General features: G+C 35.9%; 2 protein-coding genes and 1 long non-coding RNA gene across 9 annotated transcripts in view; 2 read left to right on the plus strand and 1 right to left on the minus strand.

Moving 5' to 3' along the window:
- LOC127501582 (NACHT, LRR and PYD domains-containing protein 3-like) overlaps positions 1-24,124 on the plus strand; it is a 132,109-nt gene that overhangs the window by 13,043 nt on the left and 94,942 nt on the right. The window lies entirely within an intron of this gene.
- The window catches only part of LOC127508729 (uncharacterized), a 227,056-nt gene that overhangs the window by 6,261 nt on the left and 196,671 nt on the right, over positions 1-24,124 (minus strand). The window lies entirely within an intron of this gene.
- Positions 914-22,729, plus strand: LOC127508113 (glutathione hydrolase 1 proenzyme-like). 5 transcript variants are annotated; one of them, XM_051885777.1, is made up of 16 exons: positions 914-1,053; positions 1,265-1,324; positions 2,092-2,169; positions 2,726-2,785; positions 7,624-7,809; positions 7,940-8,070; positions 13,041-13,130; positions 13,315-13,504; positions 14,285-14,445; positions 15,192-15,341; positions 16,154-16,290; positions 17,361-17,551; positions 19,507-19,622; positions 20,329-20,444; positions 21,942-22,049; positions 22,224-22,729. In XM_051885777.1, the coding sequence occupies exons 2-16, from the start codon at positions 1,299-1,301 to the stop codon at positions 22,542-22,544; spliced, it is 2,061 nt and encodes a 686-aa protein (XP_051741737.1). In that variant the 5' UTR covers positions 914-1,053; positions 1,265-1,298; the 3' UTR covers positions 22,545-22,729. The 5 variants fall into 5 exon arrangements, with proteins under 5 accessions (XP_051741737.1, XP_051741727.1, XP_051741745.1 ...); XM_051885767.1 differs by having other exon boundaries at positions 915-1,053; positions 2,089-2,169; XM_051885785.1 differs by having other exon boundaries at positions 915-1,053; positions 2,089-2,169; positions 22,160-22,613.

A 24,124-nucleotide genomic window follows, 5' to 3' on the forward strand; every position in this document is an offset into this window, starting at 1 on the left:
TAAAGTTATTTCTGGGTTGCCACACTTGAATTCAAATGTGAAGTATAAACTTTTATTTGTGTTGAGTGAGTCAATGGTAAACATGATCTTCATATAATTATGCACCTTCCTCGTTATGTAAATATATTTACATCAAAATGGTGATTAATTAAAATATGCGTCTTTTTGTTCAAGTTGATAGTTTTTTGTTCAGATTCACTGGCACATTTAACCTGACATCACCCCTCTTTGTTCAAGCATAGGACTAAAAAGGGTAGATCACAAAAATGATATGTGTTATGTACTTCCCGTGATCATGAATGCTGAATTTTGCAGCTGAAGCCAAGAGCAACCAATGAGAGTGAAGCTTGTTAGACTATTCTCTAATTGAAGCCTGGTGTCAGAACATGTAAGACCTTTTCATTTTTGTCTACCTGTTGATCCCTGTATGATCTCTTAAAGGGATAGTTCACCCAAAGGCACATCGAATATGGGAAAGTGAAGCTCAACTGTACTCGGGCATGACATATGATATTGAACCTCATAGGTTTTTATGAGTCAAGCTTGAATAGTTGAGCTTTTACCATATTTAAGTGCTCTATGCATGTTCACTGATCGATATTGTTATGTGAAATAAAGCTTGAATTAAATCTTTTATATCACATAAAGTAACCGTGTCTCTTCAGAAGAACTGTTCAGTTCATATGGATTTTTTTATAATCTCTTTATGAACGTTTTGAAGTGTCTGGAGGGAAACTAGAACATGAATTTACACAGAATTAAAAAAAAACAAAACAGTGACGATTTTCCCTCTTCTTCTTAGAACACCACTGTACACCACCAATAGGCTAACTGAAAATTGTATGCACAATACAGAAGGCCTACAGGTTCAAATACAGCTCAACAGACCTATGAAGGAAACATGCTCAGCAGTGTTGCAGATATGAACAGGAAGCAGCTTAACAGGAAGCAGCACTGTGGACAGCCCTGCGGTTACCATCCAACCGTCTGTTTTTCTAGCAAATGTTACATCCAAACTGCTGTGCTCTCCTTTAAACTCCTCCTCTGACTACGGTAATATATTTTATTTCATATTTTATTAAATGCGTTGATATTGAGATGGTGAAAGAAAGTTCCATATCTTTTAATTCTTTGCTCTGTTTTCCACTGAAATTTGAGAGAAGCTGTCTTTTTGTATGGCATACCAGCATTGGAACTCTGAAACCAGAACGTTTGCTCATGCTGAAATAAAAATGTATTCCTAAAAAGTATTATTATTTTACAGTTTCTTTAAACTGGTGGACAGGGACTATTCAATAATGGGTTGTCTCACAAGCAAGTCATGGTGATGAAGCATGTGCACACACACACACACACACACACACACACACACACACACACACACAGGTTTGTTTTTTGTGAATTGTGGGGACATTCCATAGGCGTAATGGTTTTTATACTGTACAAACCGTATTTTCTATCGCCCTACACCAACCCTACACCTAAACCTACCCATCACAGGAAACTGTGCACATTTTTACTTTCTCAAAAAAACTCATTCTGTATGATTTATAAGCCTTTTGAAAAATGGGGACATGGGGTAATGTCCTCATAAGTCACCCTCTCCTTGTAATACCTATGTCATACCCATGTCATTATACAAATTTGTGTCCTGATATGTCATAAAAACACGCACACACACACAGTACTATGAGAACTGTATTATGAGATGTAGCATATTCCATTTTGCATGATAAAATGATCAAGTGACAGAATAATTTACATGACATGATTTGGTCAGGTATGCCAGTTGATAAAATAAGGAAGAGATCTCAGCCAAAAAAATGATTTATGTTTGTGTTAAATCTGCTAAATGAGAACTTCAAGTGATTTTTATGTTAGCTATGCCATAAAGTGTTTACAAATTATAAATTAAAATATGAAAAATATGCAACATTAAAATTATTTTGCTGATAATAAATGATAATAAATTGGATAATAAAAGCTGAATAAACTTAAGTTAACTTTCAAACAACTCAAGATGTTGTTTATATGAATGTATATGTATGTGTGCATTCTAAAATACTTTTTTATTTGTCTCTGGACCAGCAGGGAGAGACAGAGATCAGAGGCTCCAGGACCCAGCGGTGTGTCCGTGACAAGTGATGGACCAGTGACCTCTGACCCTCTGTTAGTATAAACATTTACTTGCTAATTTACTGTAGTGCATCTCAAATAAATAATGATTTAAGAAAATCAATGAAATGAAGCTCTCTCTCGCTCTCTCTCTCACTCACTCACACACACACACACACACACACACACACACACTGTTACAACTTCCTAATTTTGGTCTAGGGTTAGAAGAGGCAACATTAAGATTGTGATCATTATAGGTGATATGTTATATGAGATAAAACGCTACACAAAACTGCCAATACATATAGTTTATTTTACAATTAAGGAAAAAGGCGTGAGTTAACAATAATGATAATAATAGAAATAATGAAAAAGAATCAAAATAGCAAAAGGAAAAATATATACAATATTTACATAAGCAATAGAAGAAAACAAAATGAACTGGCCACAGTGGTTCAATAATTAAGTCAGTGAATTGAAATAGGCAGGGGAGATGATAGATAAAATAAGATCTATCTATCTATCTATCTATGACTATTTCTATCTATCTATTATTTATTTTTATTTGTTTATTTATTTATTTATTATTATTATTTATTTTTGTCAGAATCGCACAGAGATCAGATCCTCCAGGAATCAGCGGTGCATCCACAGAGCCACCTCCTCGGTTAGTATAATCATTTACTTGCTAATTAGTGCATCTTAGATGATATTCAGTAATCAGTATTTTTCTTATGGTCACAAACTATATACATGCATATATTCTAGTGTCTAGTGTTTCAATGATACACACTAGTGTTCTAGTATGTATCATTTTAGTTTTGATTGTCACTGTTGTTGTGATTCATATCCACAATCTTGACATCTCTGTGTGACTACATGATACACTTGCTCAAACATCTTGTGCTTTTTATCCACCTTCAAGATACATGATAATTTTAATGCTATTGGTGTCAATACTGCAGTTAAATAAGGTTGGTGACTATAAATGTTAAATATAAACACAAAATTAAACCTGACCAACTAAGCAAAGTTACATCTTTTAACGTCTTTGTCACAAAAGTCGTACATTGAAAAGACGTCCACTGAGAAGCCAGAATGAAGGTTTTATGACGTCTCTTTTTGACGTCTTCTGCACATCCGATATAGACGTTCACCTCCGTACAAGCTTAAAAAAAAATCTCAGCCACGGTTCCATCCATAGGCAGTAAAACACGTTCACACCTTTAGACAGCTTAGCATCTGTAATTCACACATCTTTGGATTGTGAGGGAAACCAGATCTGAAGGAAAGACTTTCTGGCTCACCTGAGACTCGAACCAGAGACCTTCTTGTTGTGAAGAGACAGTGTTTCCCACTGAGACACTTGTGCAGCCCTTTGCAGACATGTTTTTTATTTCATGTTTATATGTAAAATAAAATAAAATAAAAACATTTACAGGTACAAAACTTTGTTTGGATAGATGCTGAAATGTACAACATACACAGCAAAAACCTCAGTGAACACTGATCTGTGTTTATATGAGTCCAATCTCCACAATATTAAAAGAAACACTGAAACACTGTTGAAGTTAATGAGATAATTAAGTGATCAAATAACTGATGATTTGAGCATTTGATAAAATCAACTGCAAGCAAGAGACATTAAATCTCTAAAGATCTGATTAAACAACTCCACAAACAGCATTACCAGCTTCACTTGTTACTAACCAGACTGACTTTATTTCTGTCACACGTCTACAGAAGCTCTTATTGAGAATTAACAGAGGTTTAGATGTTGATGTTTGTTTCAATTGAAGTCACCATCGTGGTGGAGAGTGTTTCTTTAGTTGAGCTCTTGGTCCTCATGCTTCTTGTGTTAGCTTTTCTTTGGCTGTTGTAACTGTGTGTTCATAAAACACATTTGTTGTGGCAAAAACGCCAAGATAAAGCAGGACCAGTCTCTGTGTATGTGAAGTTTTAGCTCAAAATACCCCACAAATAATTTTTTTATAGCATGTTAAAATTGCCACTTTTTGGGGTTGAGCAAAAACGCACCGTTTTAGTGTAGGTCCTTTAAAGATGCGGTATGTAGGAATGATGAAATAGGTACTGCAGTCCAAATTCAAAATATTGTTTGCCCCGCCCCCTCCTTCAAAAACGTGGGTTGAGGACACGCAACAAAAAGGGAGCACAATTGACAATGAAAGCCGAGAAGACTTACACACTGTAAGTTGATGAGTTGATTTATCTTTGTTTTAATATGGTCTCGTTCATAGAGATTTTTAGATGGATGCAGAGGCCTTTTAGGTTGGGTAGAATCTGTGATTCTCTGACCCAGTTTGTTTGCTGGTTTCCATGGCTACAATATGCGGTGTTTTCCGACAACTGACAACCTGTGATGTCGAAATACTATTGGATAAACTGGCAGCACACGGTTTCACACAGACCAAAACAAAGACAGACATTCCAACACAAAACACACATTTCTGGCTGTAGCATTGTTTTTCTGAGAAATATGTAGGTGAACTTAGCATGTCTCCTAAATATCTGCAAACATATTGGAGTATTTTTATGCCTTATTAAAGTGAAAATCTTACATATAGCCCCTTTAAATGCAAATGAGCTGCTGTGCTCGGCCTAAGAGGGCAGAGCTTCAAGAGCTGATTCTCCGGTGTCAGGATTCAGTCAGGACGCACTATAATGTCAGAAACTGTGAATATATGCTGCATGGAGACAGATGATGGCCAAAACTTTACATTTTATGATGTTTATTGTACTTCACACAAAAGATGAAGGGTCCGTTTTCACTCTAGAAAATCACTGTAAGAGCTTAATAAAACAGTGCAAGTGTGCATTAAAATATTATCCATAAACTCTCTCTCTCTCCCTTGCATTATCATCAACATACACAGCGAATTACACAGAAACACTCCTTACAGTAAACAAATATATAAAGACCTTATGCCTTTTTGGGTGGTGCTTAATAAACTGGTAAACTTTATATCTGTAAATCAACTCCGATGAACTGTAATAAAGTGCTCTCACCTTCATTACTGCCGTATCCAGTATCACTCTGGAGACTGTAAGGTGGATCATGAACAGTTTGTACTAATCTATCCTTGAATAACACATTTTTAGCACAACCTCTGTTTTGTATTTTCCCTTTGTATTGACATTCGTTCACAAAGAAGTCCGGTGTGAAATGATTCACGCAAACATAAACGAATTTCGGTAGAGTTGAGAGAGCATTTTCTTTGAAAACAAAATTAATCCACCTCGTCTTCAGCGGCTCAGATATAGGGAGTAAATGGAGAGAGCTATGTGGATTAATCCATTCAGCTACAGAACACCTAAAACGCTTGGGAGACATTCTCGTCAGTGCAGCAATAGTGGACTGTGTAAACTCGCTGTGAACTCGCTCAGGGCAGTTCTATGTTAAAAATACATGATGACACACAAAGACATCAAGATTCAGCATATGAATCTCAACAATGCTGACAATCAACAATGTCAACTCTGGACATCACAAAAAAAAATTACTAAATGTCACAACAAAAACAACAGCAAAAAATAAAAAGCAAAATAAATAATAGAATATTAGGACAATTCAGCTGCATAATTTATTCATGCTGTGATGCATGCTGGGAGTTGTGTACTATGCTAGTACCCAGCATGGCACCTTTAATTGTCACCATTTTTGAGATTTATGTGCTGATTGTTGATGTCTGGATTAGCTGTTTGTGCTTATGTTTTTTAATCTTTTAATTGATTCTTATAATACTGCAGTAACACAGGGTTTGTAATGTAAATGTATTAATAACACCAAACAATTTTTAGTAGTGATGGGAGAAATGAAGCTTTTCAAAGCTTCGAATCAATTGTACCAATTGCTTTGCAAAATGATTCACTGTTTCGAAGCATTCAAAACACCACACACTGGTGACGGCTGCTGGTCAGGACAGTGTAAACGCAACAAAAACTCAGGCCAAACATGCATAAAACAGCTTTTACAAACACATTGCAAATGTTTTATTGAAAGTAAAATCTATCAAATGCAATTAACTTATCTAATAATATTAAATATCAAGTGTCTGTGTAATATGTGCTCTTTTTTAAATATTTAGGTCTTGTTTTGTTTGTTCCATGGATGGCTTAGCTAAACAGACCAATAAAAGACTATTAACTACTATTAATTATTTTAATCATACTAATGTGTAATTGGAACATCTGATCAGATAAAACTGATCAGAGATAAGGTAAAAACCTTAGACACTTGTTCAATGGTTCGCTGCTGGGGGGTGATCTCAGTGAATCAGCATGATTCATGGGTTCACGTGAATTTGGCAGTTTGAAACACGCTCTGAACCAATGATTCGAAACAAAAGGTTCGTAAAGGTTTCGAAGCTTCATGAAGCAGTGTTTTGAAATCGGCCATCACTAATTTTTAGATTCAAATGATATTATTGTATCAGGCTATTTCATGATGATTTCATTTGCTACTGCAAAGGTGTTTGATAAACACTGTCACAGCAGCCAAAACAAAAAAAAAACAAAAATAAAATAAGAGTTAAGAGCCCATCTAATCGAAACACTAATCACCATTATGGTGACTTCAAATTAGTTAAACCCCTGACAAGTATTACTTTATTGGTGTTTTTTAATTAAATTATGCTGTGGATTTTCTTGATTGTTGTTGGTTTTATCTGTGCTGCTGAACTTATTTTTGTTTGTTTTTTTGTTCACTTTTAGCAGTTTGTGTTGTTTATTTTTTTAATGTTCAGAGTTTAGCTTTTTTATTATTATTAATTGTTGAGTGTCATCATTGTTGTGTTTTGTATGTGGAGTATTGATGTCTGTGCATCATTAGGCGGTTGAAGGAAAAAAAGATCTTGTGTTGCAAGATGATGTCACACCTTTCGAAGACAAATCTCAGCAGCTGATTCACTATTGTGAAATATCCATCTACAAACAATTATGAATTTAAAATAAGATATGGGTAAATCTTTATGCTGCAATAACAGAATAGTTTGACTAACTTAAAATCAGCCAATTAACTTATTTAATTTTCTAGTTTGTCATTGTTTTAACAAATGTTTTTATTTGTCACACTTCTGACCTGGCTAGGTCTTAAATTTAAATATTAATATACAAGGTCCAAGATCCCAAGCAAATGAAACACTGATCACCATTACGGTGACTTCAAAATAAGTACAGTACTGAACAATATAATTTGTTACAGTGGCGTGATTAAAGACCACTTTATCATGTGAATTCACAGTAAAACAAGAACAGTGAATTACTTGTTCTCAGAACTGTAGAGGTTTAAGATGTAGCATATCCCATATTGAATGATAAAAGTATTGTGATACACTGAAATGACATGATTTGATCAGGTATGCCAGTTGATAATATAAGGAAGAGATAAGCGCTTCTCTGCCTACAAAATAAATTTCACAGAACATTTGAATTCTGTTTGTATAAAAAAAATATCAAATATCTCAAACTCTGGTGGTCTACTTTCAGCTGGTGCCTATGCCTGAGCAAGAACCAGTGTGTGTGCCTGTGCGTGTGCCTGATCATCGGCTTAGTGATTTCAGTGGTTGTGGGATTGAAAATATATCTAAATTCCAACAATTCGGGACACCCTGATGAGTGCTATGCTAAAGCAGCAGTGGCAGCAGGTGCCAGGACGTGCTCTGAGATCGGGAGGTATGTTTCTAAAGAGCCACATTTATGTTTCTGGGGAAGATTCCCTGCATGAATCCTTAGAATCTGCATTACTAATGTGAAGTCACTTGAATTGTTCACTTGACTTTACACAGAGCTCTTTGTCTTACAGGGACATTTTGAAGCGTGGCGGTTCAGCAGTTGATGCTGCTATTGCTGCTCTGCTGTGTGTGAGTCTGGTTAATACCCAGAGCATGGGCATCGGAGGAGGTGTGGTTTTCACCATATACAACGCGTCAACAGGTACGTGGGCTTTGAGAGCCTTAACCAGACTGACAAACAAACAAAAAAACTATCTCATCTTTATAAAGCACATTTTGGGCTAGTGAACTTTTTGCATGTGCAGTATTTGAATAAAGTCCGGACCTGAGCTGAAGAACAGTGCCCTTAGTAATTATACTTATCTCACGAGATAAGACAATACACATTATTGGGCTCATGAGAACAAGACAAAATTTTAATACAAATTTTTAAGAAATTTTCAATGACAAAAAAAATGGACTTGTTTATGACTGAAAAAAAATGGACTTGTTTGTCTGAATTTCACAAAATGCAAAACAATGCAGATTTGTTTTGAAATGTTTTAACTAATCTAGAGCTGTCACTAATGATTATTTTAATAATCAAGTAATCGATATATATACGTAACAATGAGGAAATAATAATTGGTTCAAATATAGTATTAAAAGCAAGTAATCATGGTTTTATTGAACAAAATAATGTAATATACATAATATAAACATAATCAACTTCTGTACATTATGTATTATAACAAATGCCTGGAGTGAGCACCAACAGGCTGATTGTTGTTTAATTTTGGCCAAACACCATTTAATTCAAGTGTCCGCTTAATTTTTAATATTTGGCCACTTCTTTTCGATAGAAATGCTACAGCCATAAATTCTCGAACAAGAACATGTGGACATCAAAACATGCAAACTGAGCACAGTTTTATTTTTGAAATAGCAATGCACAACAATTGACATGATGTATTAATATTCTCTCATGTTAGCATAGGTCTATAAGTTATTTAAGTTACAAATGTGGTGAAATGGTGCACGTTGCGTTCCCAGATGAATGTTATAAGCAACACTGTAAAACCTTGCAGTAAAAAAGGGGCCAAATTCTGACACTAACATACCATTTTTCATTAAAACAATAATATACAATAAAAACAGTGCATTCTGGGTAATATTTGTTGTTTTTGAGAAAGTAGCCTACAGGAATAGACTGTGAATTAACCCTCTGGGGGTTTTTTGGGGCCATGGAAAATTTTGACATGCCCTGAGATTTGTGCTATTTTCAGTTGCTTATAAACATATTAATGGCAAAACTGTCATTACACTGTATTCAGCACAAACTGTACAATTAACATTAAATTGCTTGCAACAATGTTGCCAGTATTTTACCATTCATTTACAGGACAATGTTTTACAGTGAACCTAAACTGCGCATATGCAGAGATGGAGTTTGTTAGCCGTTTGTTAAATCTTGCGGAACGAGATCTCATCACAACTCTACTTTGTTCCTTTTCGTACTGTATAGCAGCGAAAAAGTGCTATATAAATAAAGGTGATTAGTAATATGAATGAGAATAAGAAACAGCAAAAATTAAGTACATCACAGATAATATGTTTGCTCTCTTGATTCTGCACTGTTAAAAACTGCCAGGAAATTACAGCATTAAATAGTATTATTTTACAAAAAATTACTGTAGTCAGATATTTACAGTGAATTTGCTGCATTAATGATCTGTCATTTTCTTATGAATTACTGATAATTGACAGCAAAATGATACTTACATCACAGTAATTCACTGCTCTTGTTTTACTGTGACGTCACCATAATGGTCATTGGTGTTTTCAGACTGACGGCAGAAGGTCTGGACTCATTGACTGTTCATTGACTGACATGTAACGCAACCAATCACAGTTCGTTTTGTTCCACCTCATATTTAGGGACGTGAAAATGTAAAGTTGATGTCCCTACGGCGTGCATCTAATAAATAATTAATTCAAGAATGTTGTGCAAGTTTACTGCAATAATGGAGCTGCGAACTTCACATACTTTGGAAAATCCAGCGTTTAGTTGATCCTGGTAAGCGCTCATTATTACAGTTGTAAACATGACAGCGTTCTTCTTCCATGAGGGGTTTAGTGTCACGGCATTCATGTCCAGACAGGCCGTTAAAGAATGTGACACACGTTTCCTAGACATCCTGTAGAATTCAACAATCCAGATGACGACTTCGAAAATCCTGAAGTGTTTCCAGTTAAGTGTGCAATATGCATCAAACGTTCAGCCAACGGTCCGAGTGGCGTGACATCTGATGCTGAGACTACCATTACGGTGACTTCAAAACAACTATACAGTACTAAACAATATAATTTCTTACAGTGGCGTGGTTAAAGACAACTTTATCATGTGAATTCACAGTAAAACTAGAGCAGTAAATGACTGTGATGTCAGCATCATTCTGCTGTTGATTAACAGTAATTCATAAGAAAATGACCCAGCATGCATTAATTTCACTGTAAATTTCTGTCTACAGTAATTTATTGTAAGATAATATTTGTTAATCCTGTAATTTCCTAGAATTCTTTAAAGTGCACATTAAAACTGAAGCTCAATGGCCAAAATGACTAATTTTGTTTGCAAAATCCTCTTACATAACAAAATACAGCTATCAATATGAAATAAATGATACTTTTCAAACTTGGAAAGGCTAACTACTTAAAAAAAAAAAATCTTATGGGTGGTAATATCTAAAAAACAAAATAAAGAGTTGAAATCCTCAGAACTTCACATTTTGTCGTCGTTCCTGACAATTATGCGACAGAGAGGTGCAAGGCAACACTGTCCCAAATGATGACATACAGAGTTATGCCAGGCCTCTGTCTTTGCGTGGAACCAGTCTTTCATTCAGTGCATCAAGAAATGTGATGAGGCGTTCTGTATTGTACAGGCCAATAGTTGGTATGAGGCAAAGGACAACATCACTGGATGGCCCCTCTGACCTGGCACTGTAACAGTGGCATTCTGACAAATGATGTTCCTCCCGCATCTCCTCACTTTACAGAGGTTGAAGCCGGCTTTATCCAAATAAATGAATTTGTGATGTGCCCGTTCAGCTTCAAGCTCCATCATTTGCTAATAAAAGTGCTAATTCATTTCAGTAAGCAAATTATTCCAGTTGCATTGAGCTCGAAAGATTACATACCCCTTGCAGAATCTGCAAAAATGTTAATCGTTTTAACAAAATACGAAGGACCATTAAAATAGCATTTTATTTTTTATTTAGTACTGTCCTGAATAAGCAATTTCGCATAACAGATGTTTACATAAAGTCCACAAAAAAACATACCCTTGATTCTTAACACTGTGGGTCCTATATCATACACCCGGCGCAATGCAGCGCCAGGCACGACGCACGTGTTTTTTGCTAGTTTCAGCCCGACGCAGTTACCATTTTCACGTCCTGAGCCATGTTGTTTAAATAGCAAGTGCATTTGCGCCCATTTGTGCGTCCATGGGCGTGCTGGTCTGAAAACGAGGTATTTTCAGGCGCATTGTAGACGTGTTGCTATTTAACTAAAATAGACTGCGCCACTGACCAACTGAAACCTGGTCTAAAGTCAGTGGCACAATATTTGTCTTGTTATTTAAAGAGTGCGTAAGTAATATGCACCATATGTGGGTGCACAACGTGTGTACACTATGTTTATTATACACACAGGGATGCGCAGCAGCACACACACATGCCAAATATTAAAAAGAAAAGGATTACAATGTAAAAGATTATTATTGTGTGCATAAAGATAAAAATGTTTGGGAGATGAGACTCTTATTTCACGTTACGCCCAAAACACACCCATGACTGATTAAGAGAATAGGGACAACCTTTTTAGACTATGCGCCGGGCGCGCCAACCATTTTTTCCGTCCTTAAACTAGCAAAAGTGGATTTGGACACGCCCTAAGTGCACCTGCGCCGTGCACTTTAGACCATAAGCTATTGCGCTTAGATCAGTAAAATAGTGTGGTTACCTGGCTGATTTTTTTTTTTTTTTTTTGTCTTGTGGACTTTATGTAAACATCTGTTATGTGAAATTGCTTATTCAGGACAGTACTAATAAAAATAAAATGCTATTTTAATGATCCTTCTTATTTTGTTAAAACGATTAACATTTTTGCAGATTCTGCATGGGGTATGCAAACTTTCGAGCTCAACTGTAACTGTATGGTATAGCAAGGCATTACAATAACAGATCTGTACCGGCACATACTGGAATCTTGCCTCCTTTACAGTGTCAGAGTTTCTTTGGAATGAAACTCCATTCAGCTGCTTCATTCTGACAAGGTTTTAAGGACTCTGTCCACAGTTGCCAAACTCACACAGTTGATATTTCTAAATACTCCTCATATGCAATTACTGCTGCCTGGATTTCATGCGGTCTGATTGCATTGTTTGCCACGATCATATCAATGACAGCGTCCTGTTCAACATTAAAGATCTTTCCTCTGTCACCAGTGTGTGGTAGTGTGTGGATTATATAAAGTAAAAGCAAAAAGCATGTCAACATTGACATCAAGACAGTCACATAAATGGGACTGATGAACCATCTGCTTTACTGTAGACACAGCTTGTTCTGCCAACAGGGCAATACAGTAAAGCTGACATACACAGTGGTATAACATTATTACTTACCTGTTCTCATTCCGAAAAGTCTGACAATAGATGCCACAGTGCTCTGACTCAGAATGGGTTGGATCCTTTGTCCAGCCTCTCTAAAGAACAAGCCATGATTAATGACATGGTCAATAATTGTTGCTGAATTTCATTTAAATATTGAGCTCTATTTTGTCCTCTTTCTGTGGCTCCTTCACCACGCATGCAAACTCATACAGAGGTGACATCTTTTATAGATGGATGAGGACTGAGTGCTGATTGAAAAGTTGTGCAAACGAGTTTCACACAGATGCATTAGAGATTCATAATTATGCAAGTGTTTTCCTTTTGCTCAACACAGTGAATCCAGTAGAGTTTGGGGTCTTTCAATGAGATCTGTGGTTACTGTTTTAACAAAGGGTGTTGCAAGAGAAGACTTCTGCTAAAAAGGTGATGATGAAGATCAAGTGGATCCCAGTTTTATTTAGTGTGTCTTAGCAAATGAGAAAAAATGTGAATGAAAAGTTTCATGTTTTCACCCTTAGGAAAGGTGGAGACAATTAATGCAAGAGAAACCGCTCCAATGAGTGCTTCAGAGAACATGTTCGGCAGTGACCCTGAGAAAGCAAAACCAGGTAAACCACCATAAATATACATATGCCCAAATCCAGCCTCCATGATGGTTTTACAGCACAGATTCAGTAAGCACATTAGTCCACATATTAAAACATTAAAACAGCAAAGTGATGTCTCTGATGATTTCTTGCCAGTTTGACTCTTGAATGACTTGACCACTCCTCTGTTTTGTATCAATGACAGGATTATTCATAGCTGTGCCAGGAGAACTACGTGGTTATGCGCTGGCACACAAAAGACACGGGAGACTGCCATGGAAGGAGCTGTTTGAGCCCAGTATAAAGCTGGCATTAGATGGATTTCGGATTGGCAAGGCCTTGGCCAGAGCCATTAATGAGACTCGTCATACAATTCTGAATGATAAAACATTGTGGTAAGAATACAGAATTTGTAAACTAGCAAAAGAACTGGGCTTGTTTTTAAAATTTTAAAAAGTGGCAAATATCCTAAAAGGCAGATCTGACACTATTATAATACTATATGTCTCTATTTACACCCAGGTCCCTAAAGCATCAGCCTTTTAAATTTATCAACATGTCCTCCAACCAATACGCCCATGTAGGTCGTTTGTCACTTTCCTGAAATACGACCCATAGGAGCGTTTACTAAAGTTGCGCCAACTATCGACAACAGGACACTTTCATTTTAATGCATTGTACCCTTTTATTGGCGTCATATTTCAGGTTTCGCGTAGCTCAATTGGTAGAGCGTTGCAATCATGTGATCATGCGATTGTGGGTTCGATCCCAGGGAGCGCATGTGCTCATAAAGTGTATATGCATTATAAATCACTAAAGGTAGGTTTAGGGTTGGGGTAGGTGTAGTCGTTAATAAAAAAATAAATTAAAAAAATGAATTTTGCTAAATGGAAATAGGACAAATGGTAAGGGACTGTAAACAGTCCACACACTGCATTTAAATGAACACGCATTTTGATTGGTAATGATGGTCATATGTCATTTCATGATGACAGACGTAACATGACACTGTCATTATTTTTACACCAGCTAGAGGGCGCATGACTTTAAAACGTAAATATAGGTCGTAATAAGGTGCTTGAAAAAACGACCTATAGGGTCATTTTTTTGGAGGAGGACAGTCTCAAATTTATATGATATCATTTTATTTCTGCTCTTCTCTCTCTTCTTTCCAGTGAAGTGTTTTGTGACTCAAACAATAAAACCTTGAAGGAAAATGATACTATAAGATTTCCCAAACTAGCAGACACCTATAAGAAGATAGCAGAAGAAGGACCAGATGCCTTTTACAATGGGTCATTGACTCAGACTATAGTGGATGATATCAATGCTGCAGGTTGTTTCATGCTTAAATTTGACTCTATTCATATCTAAGGTGTCTAATGACTTAATTTATTTATCTAAGTATGCAAATCTGAATCTTTGTGGAAACACTCTACAATACGGTGCAGTAATATACATTAATGCATGATTAACTAATGCACAGATAATCATGAGTTAAAGTATGACTTGTGTAATTTTATATTAGCTTTTTCTTAATGCTTTTAACTATTTTGTATAGAAGATTGTTTCTGCCACTGAATAAAAAAATAAAAAATAAATTAAAAATAATTTAAATTATGGAAACTAGCTTCCATAATTTTGTATTCCAGTCTGTATTTTTTTGTATGCTTTGTCTGTTTTATTGTGTAAAGTGCATTGAGAAGCTGCTTTAAAGGCCCTATTTAAAATAAAGTTTATTATTATTATTGTTATTATTATTATGACTCATGGAGAACTAAACCATTAATTAATGATTACTGCATTGCCAACTAAAATTTAATTAGATATACGCTATTAGTTAATACTATGTGATAAGTAATTAAGACATGATGACACATTTAATTTATAGCAATTCATATATTATCTAATCTATTAATCAGATAGACTCTTTATTAGTTGCTGATGCAAAAATAATTAATGAATGGTTTAGTTCTTCATGAGTCATACATTAACTCATCTGTGCATTAGTTAAGCATGAATTAATGCTTATTAATGCACCCGTATTGTAAAATGTTACCATCTTTGTTTCTCCTAACACAGGAGGGATTATAACACGTGAGGACCTGAAGAATTATCAGGCAGTGCTGAATGAGTATGCATTAAACTTTACTGTGGGGAAATACATATTTCATGCTCCTGATGCTCCATTCGGTGGACCTGTGCTCGCTCTGATACTCAACATACTCAAAGGTGTGTGTGTGTGTGGATTACAGGTTGGTGATGCAAAGGATCTCAAATTACTCCAAACAAATCAATGTATTAATAAAGCCATCTGAACACTTCATTCGGGACCAGCCCATGGCATAGGCGACATGATAATGATTCTTGCTTACTGGCAGCTCTCATAAACAATGACTGCCAGATTGTTACCCCCGTCATTTCCCAGTGTGGTTGGGGTTAGGATTAAATGTGGGGTGAGGTTAGGATTACGCTATCAGGTAGTGGCCTCAATGAGTTATGGTTAGTAATAATCTGGCAGGCAGTCAAAATTCACATCACCAGCCATATGAGGGACCTAATGAAGCACAACAGCTGATGAAATACTGTGGGTGTCCATGTGAAACACTTTCAGTTCAAAGATAACTGCAGAAGTGGAGGAAATGAGTGAAAAGTCTATTAAGAATTGCCCCATCTCAAAAACTTTTTTTTCCCCCTTGACATAATGGCACTCAAGCCAATCAATTAATCTTAACTTGGGTTTTCTGAATAAACAAGTCATAGTATGTGAATATGAAAGATTACTAGATTTTTACAATTAAGTTAAGACATCAAGTTAACTAAAAGTGTTTGTTAGAACAGCTGCTGGATTTTTGTGTACTCTAGACATTCACCATTTAAATTCTGAGATCCTATCAAGTGCTTTGAAAAGCAACAACTGTAAAGTATTAAAAGACTTGTAGTAATGGCTTTAGTAATCTCCCAGAGTCTGTCTTTAATCTTAGTCATTAATTATTTTAAAATTTTCTAAGGTTCAGTTCAAATAATGAAACTTTTCATTTCAGGTTACAACATCTCAAGCAGCAGTGTGTCCACAATAAAGAACAAGACTTTGATGTATCATCGCATGATAGAGGCGTTCCGCTTCGCTGATGCCCAAAAGAGTAAACTGGGAGACCCAAATTATAATAACATCACTGAGGTGAACTCAACTCAACTCAACTTATATATTCATTGGGCCTCTACTAGATATTTGCAGGCTAAAGGGATAGTTCACTGAAAAATAACAATTCTGGTACCCCAAAGGGGGAAAATTAGGAAATACCCCCCAATACTATTGCAGCTCATTGTGACTCTTTCAAGCTCCAAACATATAAAAAAAGTACCACAAGTGTCAGAGCAATAGCCTTGTAGGCAGTTGAATTTTCAGTTTTGGGTGAACTTTACATTTAATGCAACTCACATCTCAAATACGGAATTTCTGAATTGTCTTAAAGGATTAGCTCACTTTCAAATGAAAATTACCCAAAGCTTTACTAATCCTCAGGCCATCCTAGGTTTATATGACTTTCTTCTTTCTGACGAATACAGTCGTAGAAATAATAATAAATATCCTGATGCAGCCGAGCTTTATAATGGCAGTAATATGTTACCAAACAAGTATGAGCTGAAGAAAGTGTCTCCATCCACATCCATCCATCATAAACTTATTCCACGCGGCTCCAGGGGGTTAATAAAGGCCTTCTGAAGTGAAGCGATGCGTTTGTGTAAAAAATATATCCATATATCCATATCCAAGGACATACAGCGTAAGCTTATTGAAGAATATGGAAGGCGGTCTGGCGGAAGCTAGATATTCTACTTCATAACTCGTTAAATATGGATATTTTATTTACACAAACACATCACTTCAGAAGACCTTTATTAACCCTCTGGAGCCATGTGGAATACGTTTATGATGGATGGATGTGGATGGAGACACTTTCTTCAGCTCATACTAGTTTGGTATCACATTACTGCCATTATAAAGCTCGAATGCGTCAGGATATTTATTAATATTTCTACAATTGTGTTCGTCAGAAGGAAGAAAGTCATATACACCTGGCTTGAGGATGAGGAAAGCTTTGGATAATTTTCATTTGAAAATGAACTAATCCTTTAACTTTGCCACATCTAATCTAACAGGAGTGACTTCTGTTCTAGCAGACATCTTTTTCTCAAAGCTTTTCACTGTTCCTATATTTACTTATTTTGTCAATCTTGTTTTTACAGATTGTCCAAAAAATGACCTCAGTGAGCTTTGCAGACCACATCAGGAGTAAGATTAAAGATGACAACAAACAAGACAGCTACTATGAGCAGGAGGGCATTGATAAAGTGCCTGATGACCATGGCACATCTCACCTGTCAGTCATCGCAGAAGATGGGAGTGCAGTGGCAGTCACCAGCAGTATCAATGACTAGTAAGAGAAATATAAAGAGACAAAGAGACCAGTGTCCTGGTCTTGATCTGTCACACCAAGTTTCAGTTATTAAGAGCTGCAACAACTGAACTCCCTACCAATAGCTGTAATAACATGTTGGAAGTTGTCAGAGAGTCAGCAGAGTCATTGACTCTCAGGCAAGTTCCAACATGTTTGATATTTTTAGAGCCTCCATAGCCCAGAGGAAACAAATACCTCATGCCCCTTTATATGGTGAGATTACTGCATGAATTACATTTGAATGTTTTGTGAGTTACACTTCTGTGTCTACAGTTGGTAGTCAACCAGAATGCCTGTTACCGCCGCGGCAAAAATAAACCAGTCTTATTATAAATGACAATGTAAGTGGAGCTGAAGTCATAAAATAACAATAAGGATGAAAAACTACAATGATGGTAATTTCCAAATCCTAGTACTTAATAGGCCTACAACAAACATGATTTATGATTTAGAATGTATGTAAAGCTGACATCTTAAAGACGTCTATCAGATGTTTGTAAACAGCAGATGCTTTCCAGATGAAGTGATCTTTGACAGACATCTTGCAGATGTACGTATGGGTACTGGTATGTATAATTTATGTTCTAAGTTGCCATTATTAATTAAACAAAATGCTTGACCTTAATAATCTGTTACCTATTTCTAAGTGTCAAGAACGGTAAAACATAAATGCTGTCGGCCAACATCGGTTAACAGCACATACAATGTTATCGTCTTAATCAACGCCTGCTACTAATAAAAATGACAGACAATGAATAACAAAGCTCTGAAAAGTGTTTAGAATTAATACATCTACATTTCAAATGTTTTTATTTGTGATATTAAACTAGACAAAATAATGAAGTTGGTTTATAGAGCCGGGACTCGGAACACTTGAAGAACCGCGAGGCACATGTTGTATCGTTAGCCACGAAGCTATCATCCTAACACTGTCTTACATGCATGAGCTTAACATCTTACACTCATGCAAAGCCTCACTGATGTAGCATTTTTCTATGGAAATGTTTTGTACTTTTATATTAAGATGTTTTAATTATTTATTAAAGAAATTATGCTGATCATAACAACCTACTGTATTTCATTCTTAATATCATTAAGAATGCAAAAACACAAATGCTGCTAACATCAACTAACTGCCATCCTGACAATGTTTTAATTTTATGATCCTTTAGTTTCATTTATTTCAGCATTATGTTTCAGTTAATAAAACTACTACAAATTAAAAGAACACAAAGTATTAGACACATAACCTATTGACATGCATAGCCTTTTTAATTATAGAAAAACTGGGCTCACAGTGTTAACGTTTACTCTGCTTAAATTTGAAGCAAATAATAAACACCTACATTTATTTTCAGTGCTAAATTTGTACTGTAATTTCAGCACTGTGATTATGAATTCGTTTAACTACAATGTTTCACTTGAATTTATCTGCTACCACAGCTCTCAATGAGCCGCGGCAGATTAATACTTGAGAGAATGAACTGACGCGTTTACATTCTAACTTTTCAAAGTCTGTGATTATAGCACTACTTAAAGGCAGCAAATACACATCCCCAATTTTTCCCGCGCCGGTAAAAGTATTATTCTGGTTGACTACCAACTGTATGTTCACATAGTGCTCCTGTTATTTTTCATCAAGAAAGTCAGAGGCAGTCGTTAAGTCTGTCACTGTCCTCTGACCGAGGAAGGCAAGATTTCAACAAGAACAGTCAGTAGATTTGACTTCTCCTACCAAAATCATTCAAATCAGCTAGTGAGACATAGCCTAATACTTAAATTAAACAGTCCTAACAAGATTTACTCAACAAAGTAAAATAAAACACGTTTGTATAACAAGATATGAATGTATTTTGGTGTATATTTTTATGAAGATCTGTTGCTTTGTTGTTCTTTTCAATCTTGTTGTCTGCATCTTTTTTGTGTTCTCACAGCTTTGGTTCGGGGGTGATGTCACACTCAACAGGCATTATATTTAATGACCAAATGAGGGATTTCAATGATCCTGAGGTGATAAATGGAGTTAGCAACAACAACTTAATTAAACCAGGTAAAAACAACTTACATGCCTTGAGTTTAAATGAGTTACAATATTAACTCTTTCCCTACTGGCAATCCATGTTTTCACTGAGGGGCGCTATTACACATCTTCTGAAAGAGTACAGAATCAGGTGAAGGAGAAGCAGAAAGAAAAGTGATAGAAGCATTGCTTATGTAACTGTCACAGGCCAGTAAGAGCTGTGCGTGTAAACCTCACTTCCCTAATCTCAAGAGGCGCTCTATAGCGACTGATGCTACAGACTGCAGTCTTTAGCCTCCTTGTTAGAGCGCCCGACTACCATGCCAGAGACCACAGTTCAAATCTCACTCAGAGTGGGTTGAGTCTGGTTACACTTACGAAAATGCAAAATAATGTTAAACAGCGTTTAAATAAAAACTGCCTAATGTTACTGAATGAAATGTCAAACCCAGGATGAGCTATAGGACTCATTAAAGTGTTGATTTATTTATTTATTTTTTTATTTTTTTATTTAAGCAGAGGCCCAGTTCTTTCTTTTGATATATTGCATGTTCAGATATTTATACAACAAAATATTCTGGGGGCCATGAAACTTTTGTGAAAATGATCAAAAACGCTGCTGCTTGCTGGCAACATTTTACAAGAAAATTCTGGCAGGGAAAGAGTTAAGTACAAGAAAAATAACACCTATATAAATGTAAATGTTCACATGTAAAATACTATTTGTTTTGACAAGGTAAAAGGCCACTTTCATCAAAGTGTCCCACAATAATATTGGACGAACAGAGCAGAAAAGTCAAAATGGTGGTTGGAGGTGCAGGAGGAACAAATATCACCACATCAGTTGCTCAGGTAACAAAAACACTGAAGAGAGTTGAACAATTAAAGCATTGCTCAACTTTACATTACAGCACATAACAGAAATCAATACACTGACATTTGATTATTCTGAATATGTCAAAGCCGGGGTGAAGGGAAGAGACGAAGACTCGATAATGCAGAATATGGGCTTTTATTTAATAACACAACAAACAAAAACTACCCCGAGGGGGAAAACAAGACTGGCAGCAGGATTTGACTTGACTAACAAGGCAGGGAAACACACGAGAGGGAATGATGATCTAACAAAGGATTGCAAACATAATGAGAATAAATAGGGCAGCAAACAAAGAGGGTAATGAGGGAGGACAGATGAGGCAAATGAAGCAATAATCAGGTAACAAGATGAGCGGGGTTAAGGCAATAGAAGGTATGCATTGACGTCACTTTCCCGGCGGAACACACCCTCCTCGGACACACCGAGTGGCAAAAGTACCTGTTGCATGAATGGATTTAATAGGGGAAACTCTGAAAATGCAAGTAAAACAAACAATTATCAGTTTAAGTTAAAGGCAGATGGACTTGATAGTGTTCCTTACAACTTACCAAAGAACAAGTGATCCATGGATATTGACGTGACCAGGACATTTATATGTGCCTGATTTGACTGGGAACTGCATAAAGCAAATTTGCCTGTGAACGCTTTATATAAATACAATATATAGGTATAAATCTGGGTGATCACTTATATCAATGTTATATTTATCGTTATCGTCCAGCCCTAAATCTTGGATGTTTTTTTAATAAACAGTTACAAAAGCTGTAAAATGATGCAGAATATACAGTAAGATGGTAAATATTTAATTGATGAGTTGTCAGTACAATATATAACTATATATATACTCATCGTCATGTGCATAACCTCATGTGCATAGCCTCTATAGACAGGAGAGCACATGGCACAAGGAAATGACAAGCCATGAGCTCACACCAAACATGACAAAAACATGAGCACATGGCCAGCGAACACAGTCACAAGCCCTGTGCTCAAACAAAACAATATACAAACACGCATCTGATGAGAACACTCATGAGCCGTGTGTTCATACAAAACATGACAACATGAACACATGCAGCCAGTGAAAAACCATGTGCTACACAGCACAAGACACATGACAACGAGCGAATGCTCATCCCGTCTGCTCACAACAGAAGACAAACACACGGAGCATGAATGTCCAAATCCCGACACAGAACTGAAACCAAACTAGACTGAAGTGCCGGGATCTGAACACCACGCTCTACACACAAACAACTCACATAGACAACACACAAGACAAGACGATAGCAGTGTCAGAGCTCTGTCACCAACACAAGAATAAACAGACCGAAGTGACTGAACCCTGACATAATAGGCCAATGGCTAAGGTTATGTGTTTTAAAAATTTAAACAATAGGTTTGTGTGATATTTAAATCTATTTGTCTTTTGTTTAAAAACATTTTCCCCTCTCTTGTCTCCCTCATCTCAGGTGATCCTGAACTATCTGTTCTTTGACTATGACCTGCAGAATTCTGTTAATGAACCCAGAGTTCAGATCACGCTGAATGTGACAAATATAGAAGCTGAATTTAATAAGGTAGGATCCTTACACTTGACAACAAAAGTTTGTCATCTAAATTAGATTCACAAAGTCACAAGAGTGATAATTATACTAATTTTCTCTCTGTGTTGTATTTATGTGTGCAGAGTATAATTGATGGCTTGAAGCAGAAGAATCATAATATAATTCAAAATACATATTATACTTCAGAAACATTATCAGTGGTCCAGGCGGTCGTACAACAGAGGGACAAAATCTGTACTGAATCCGACCACAGGAATTACGGCTCTCCTGCTGGATACTGAGCGCTGCTCCTGCGATCATGCTGCTGTTGAGCCAGCAAAAGTAAAACCGTTGTCTAGTGACAGATCCAGACATGTTTGTTGGGATGCAATAAAACTTGAGCAGGCAACATGCAGAAAGTTATTCATAAATAACATTGTTTCAGCCATTCTACATTACGATATCCCACAGCACCTAAAAATGCTGCATATTTTATCTGTAGTATTCCAGTTTGTCCATTTTTTTTAATAAGCTTATCTATTGCTATCACTTGCATTTTGAAATCTGCAAAAAAAAAAAAAAAAAGCCTTCTCAATATACACTCAAAAAATTGTATTTTTACTGTTGTGAGCTTTACTGTAAAGAGTTTGATAGTTGCATTGTTTTGAAGAATTGTTTGAAAATCAATAAAGTATCATGTAAGTACAAGCCTACTTGATACGTGTTCTTCAGTCAATGTAACATTGGTGAGTAAGTGCAGAAACTGATAAACACAATGCAGTATGTCCTTTTGTACATAAACATATTTTGATTTAAACATATTTTGATTAGTGTGTTGCAATTTTGAGGCAACTGAAAATGACTGCGATATATGATGTATGTATAGGGTATCAGTGCATGTACTGGGTTTTCATAATAAAAGGAATCATGATTTTGCTGAATGCCCTTCTGCCGCCTACGCATGCCATATAGATCAATGTATTTTGTCCAGTGAGGAGGAAGGCTCGTTTTGAGGAAAATTAGGCTGTAGCTCGTTGTCTATGTTACTACGAATGAAAAGAGGTGTTATTTGTGTTTCAGCAACGTTTAGCTCACAAGTTATTGATCCGGGAAATTTGAATATGTTGCCAACTTTACCGAACTTATCCAATTCAAGTGTCTTTCACTTACATCAAAACCGTGCCTTGAGCTAAGCATTGAACATTTTTCTTTATACTTGAGTCTAAGTTCAAAATAAATCTCTATTAACCACTCCACTGTTAAGAGCTCTCTGAACCACTGCCATGGGAAAATTAAACAGGAAGTGTTTGTCTGAACTCACAACAGGTTTTGCGAGCGAACGCAAATGTCTTTGCAAGAGAATGCAAAAGTTTGTGAGAGAGTGCAAAAGTTTTGCGAGGGAACACAAAAGCTTTGAGAAAAAAAAAAAAAAAAAAATTCTCCCATCCCAATTTTTTTCAACCATGTCCCTTTGGGGGCTCCATAGATTGGGACATCCACAAATAAAATAAAAAAAATCACACAATAATCTAATGACAGCTTATGACATGAAAACAGTCACAAAAGTATTTTTGGATTCTGTGCTAAAATGTGTAATGTCAAAAAACTGATAAATAAGGGAGAATATATATATGTATGTATATATATGTGTGTGTGTGTGTGTGTGTGTATATATATATATATATATATATATATATATATGCTAAATACTTTAGTATGTGCTTGAACTACTGTTAACTAGCTTGAAAATATGAATTATTTATAATGTTAATAATTATAAAATACATATATATATATATATGTGTGTGTGTGTGTGTGTGTGTGTGTGTGTGTACTGCATGAATAAATATATGTGCAATAAATGTATACACATGGAGTACCATATCTGATCACATATACATCTATATGGTATGAAGTGTAGCCTATTACTGAATATAAAATTTCATTACGATACATTAGTAAATATATTGCCACATTTTTCAATATATGAAAAGCGGCAATTCCTTATGCATTATTCAATATATTGTTATATATTAACACAATATATTATTATGTATATTTTCAATATAGATACAGTTAAATCATTTAATAGGCTATATTGATTCATA

This window comes from Ctenopharyngodon idella, chromosome 1, assembly GCF_019924925.1.
Source record: "Ctenopharyngodon idella isolate HZGC_01 chromosome 1, HZGC01, whole genome shotgun sequence".
In the NCBI taxonomy this organism is placed as follows: Eukaryota; Metazoa; Chordata; class Actinopteri; order Cypriniformes; family Xenocyprididae; genus Ctenopharyngodon; species Ctenopharyngodon idella.

Coding starts and splice junctions, on each gene's coding strand:
- LOC127508113 (XM_051885767.1), top strand. CDS start 1,299: ATGGGTTGTCTCACAAGCAAGTCATG. Junction 2,170..2,725: donor CCAGTGACCTCTGACCCTCT/GTTAGTATAAAC, acceptor TATTTTTGTCAG/AATCGCACAGAGATCAGATC. Junction 8,071..13,040: donor CATATACAACGCGTCAACAG/GTACGTGGGCTT, acceptor TTTCACCCTTAG/GAAAGGTGGAGACAATTAAT.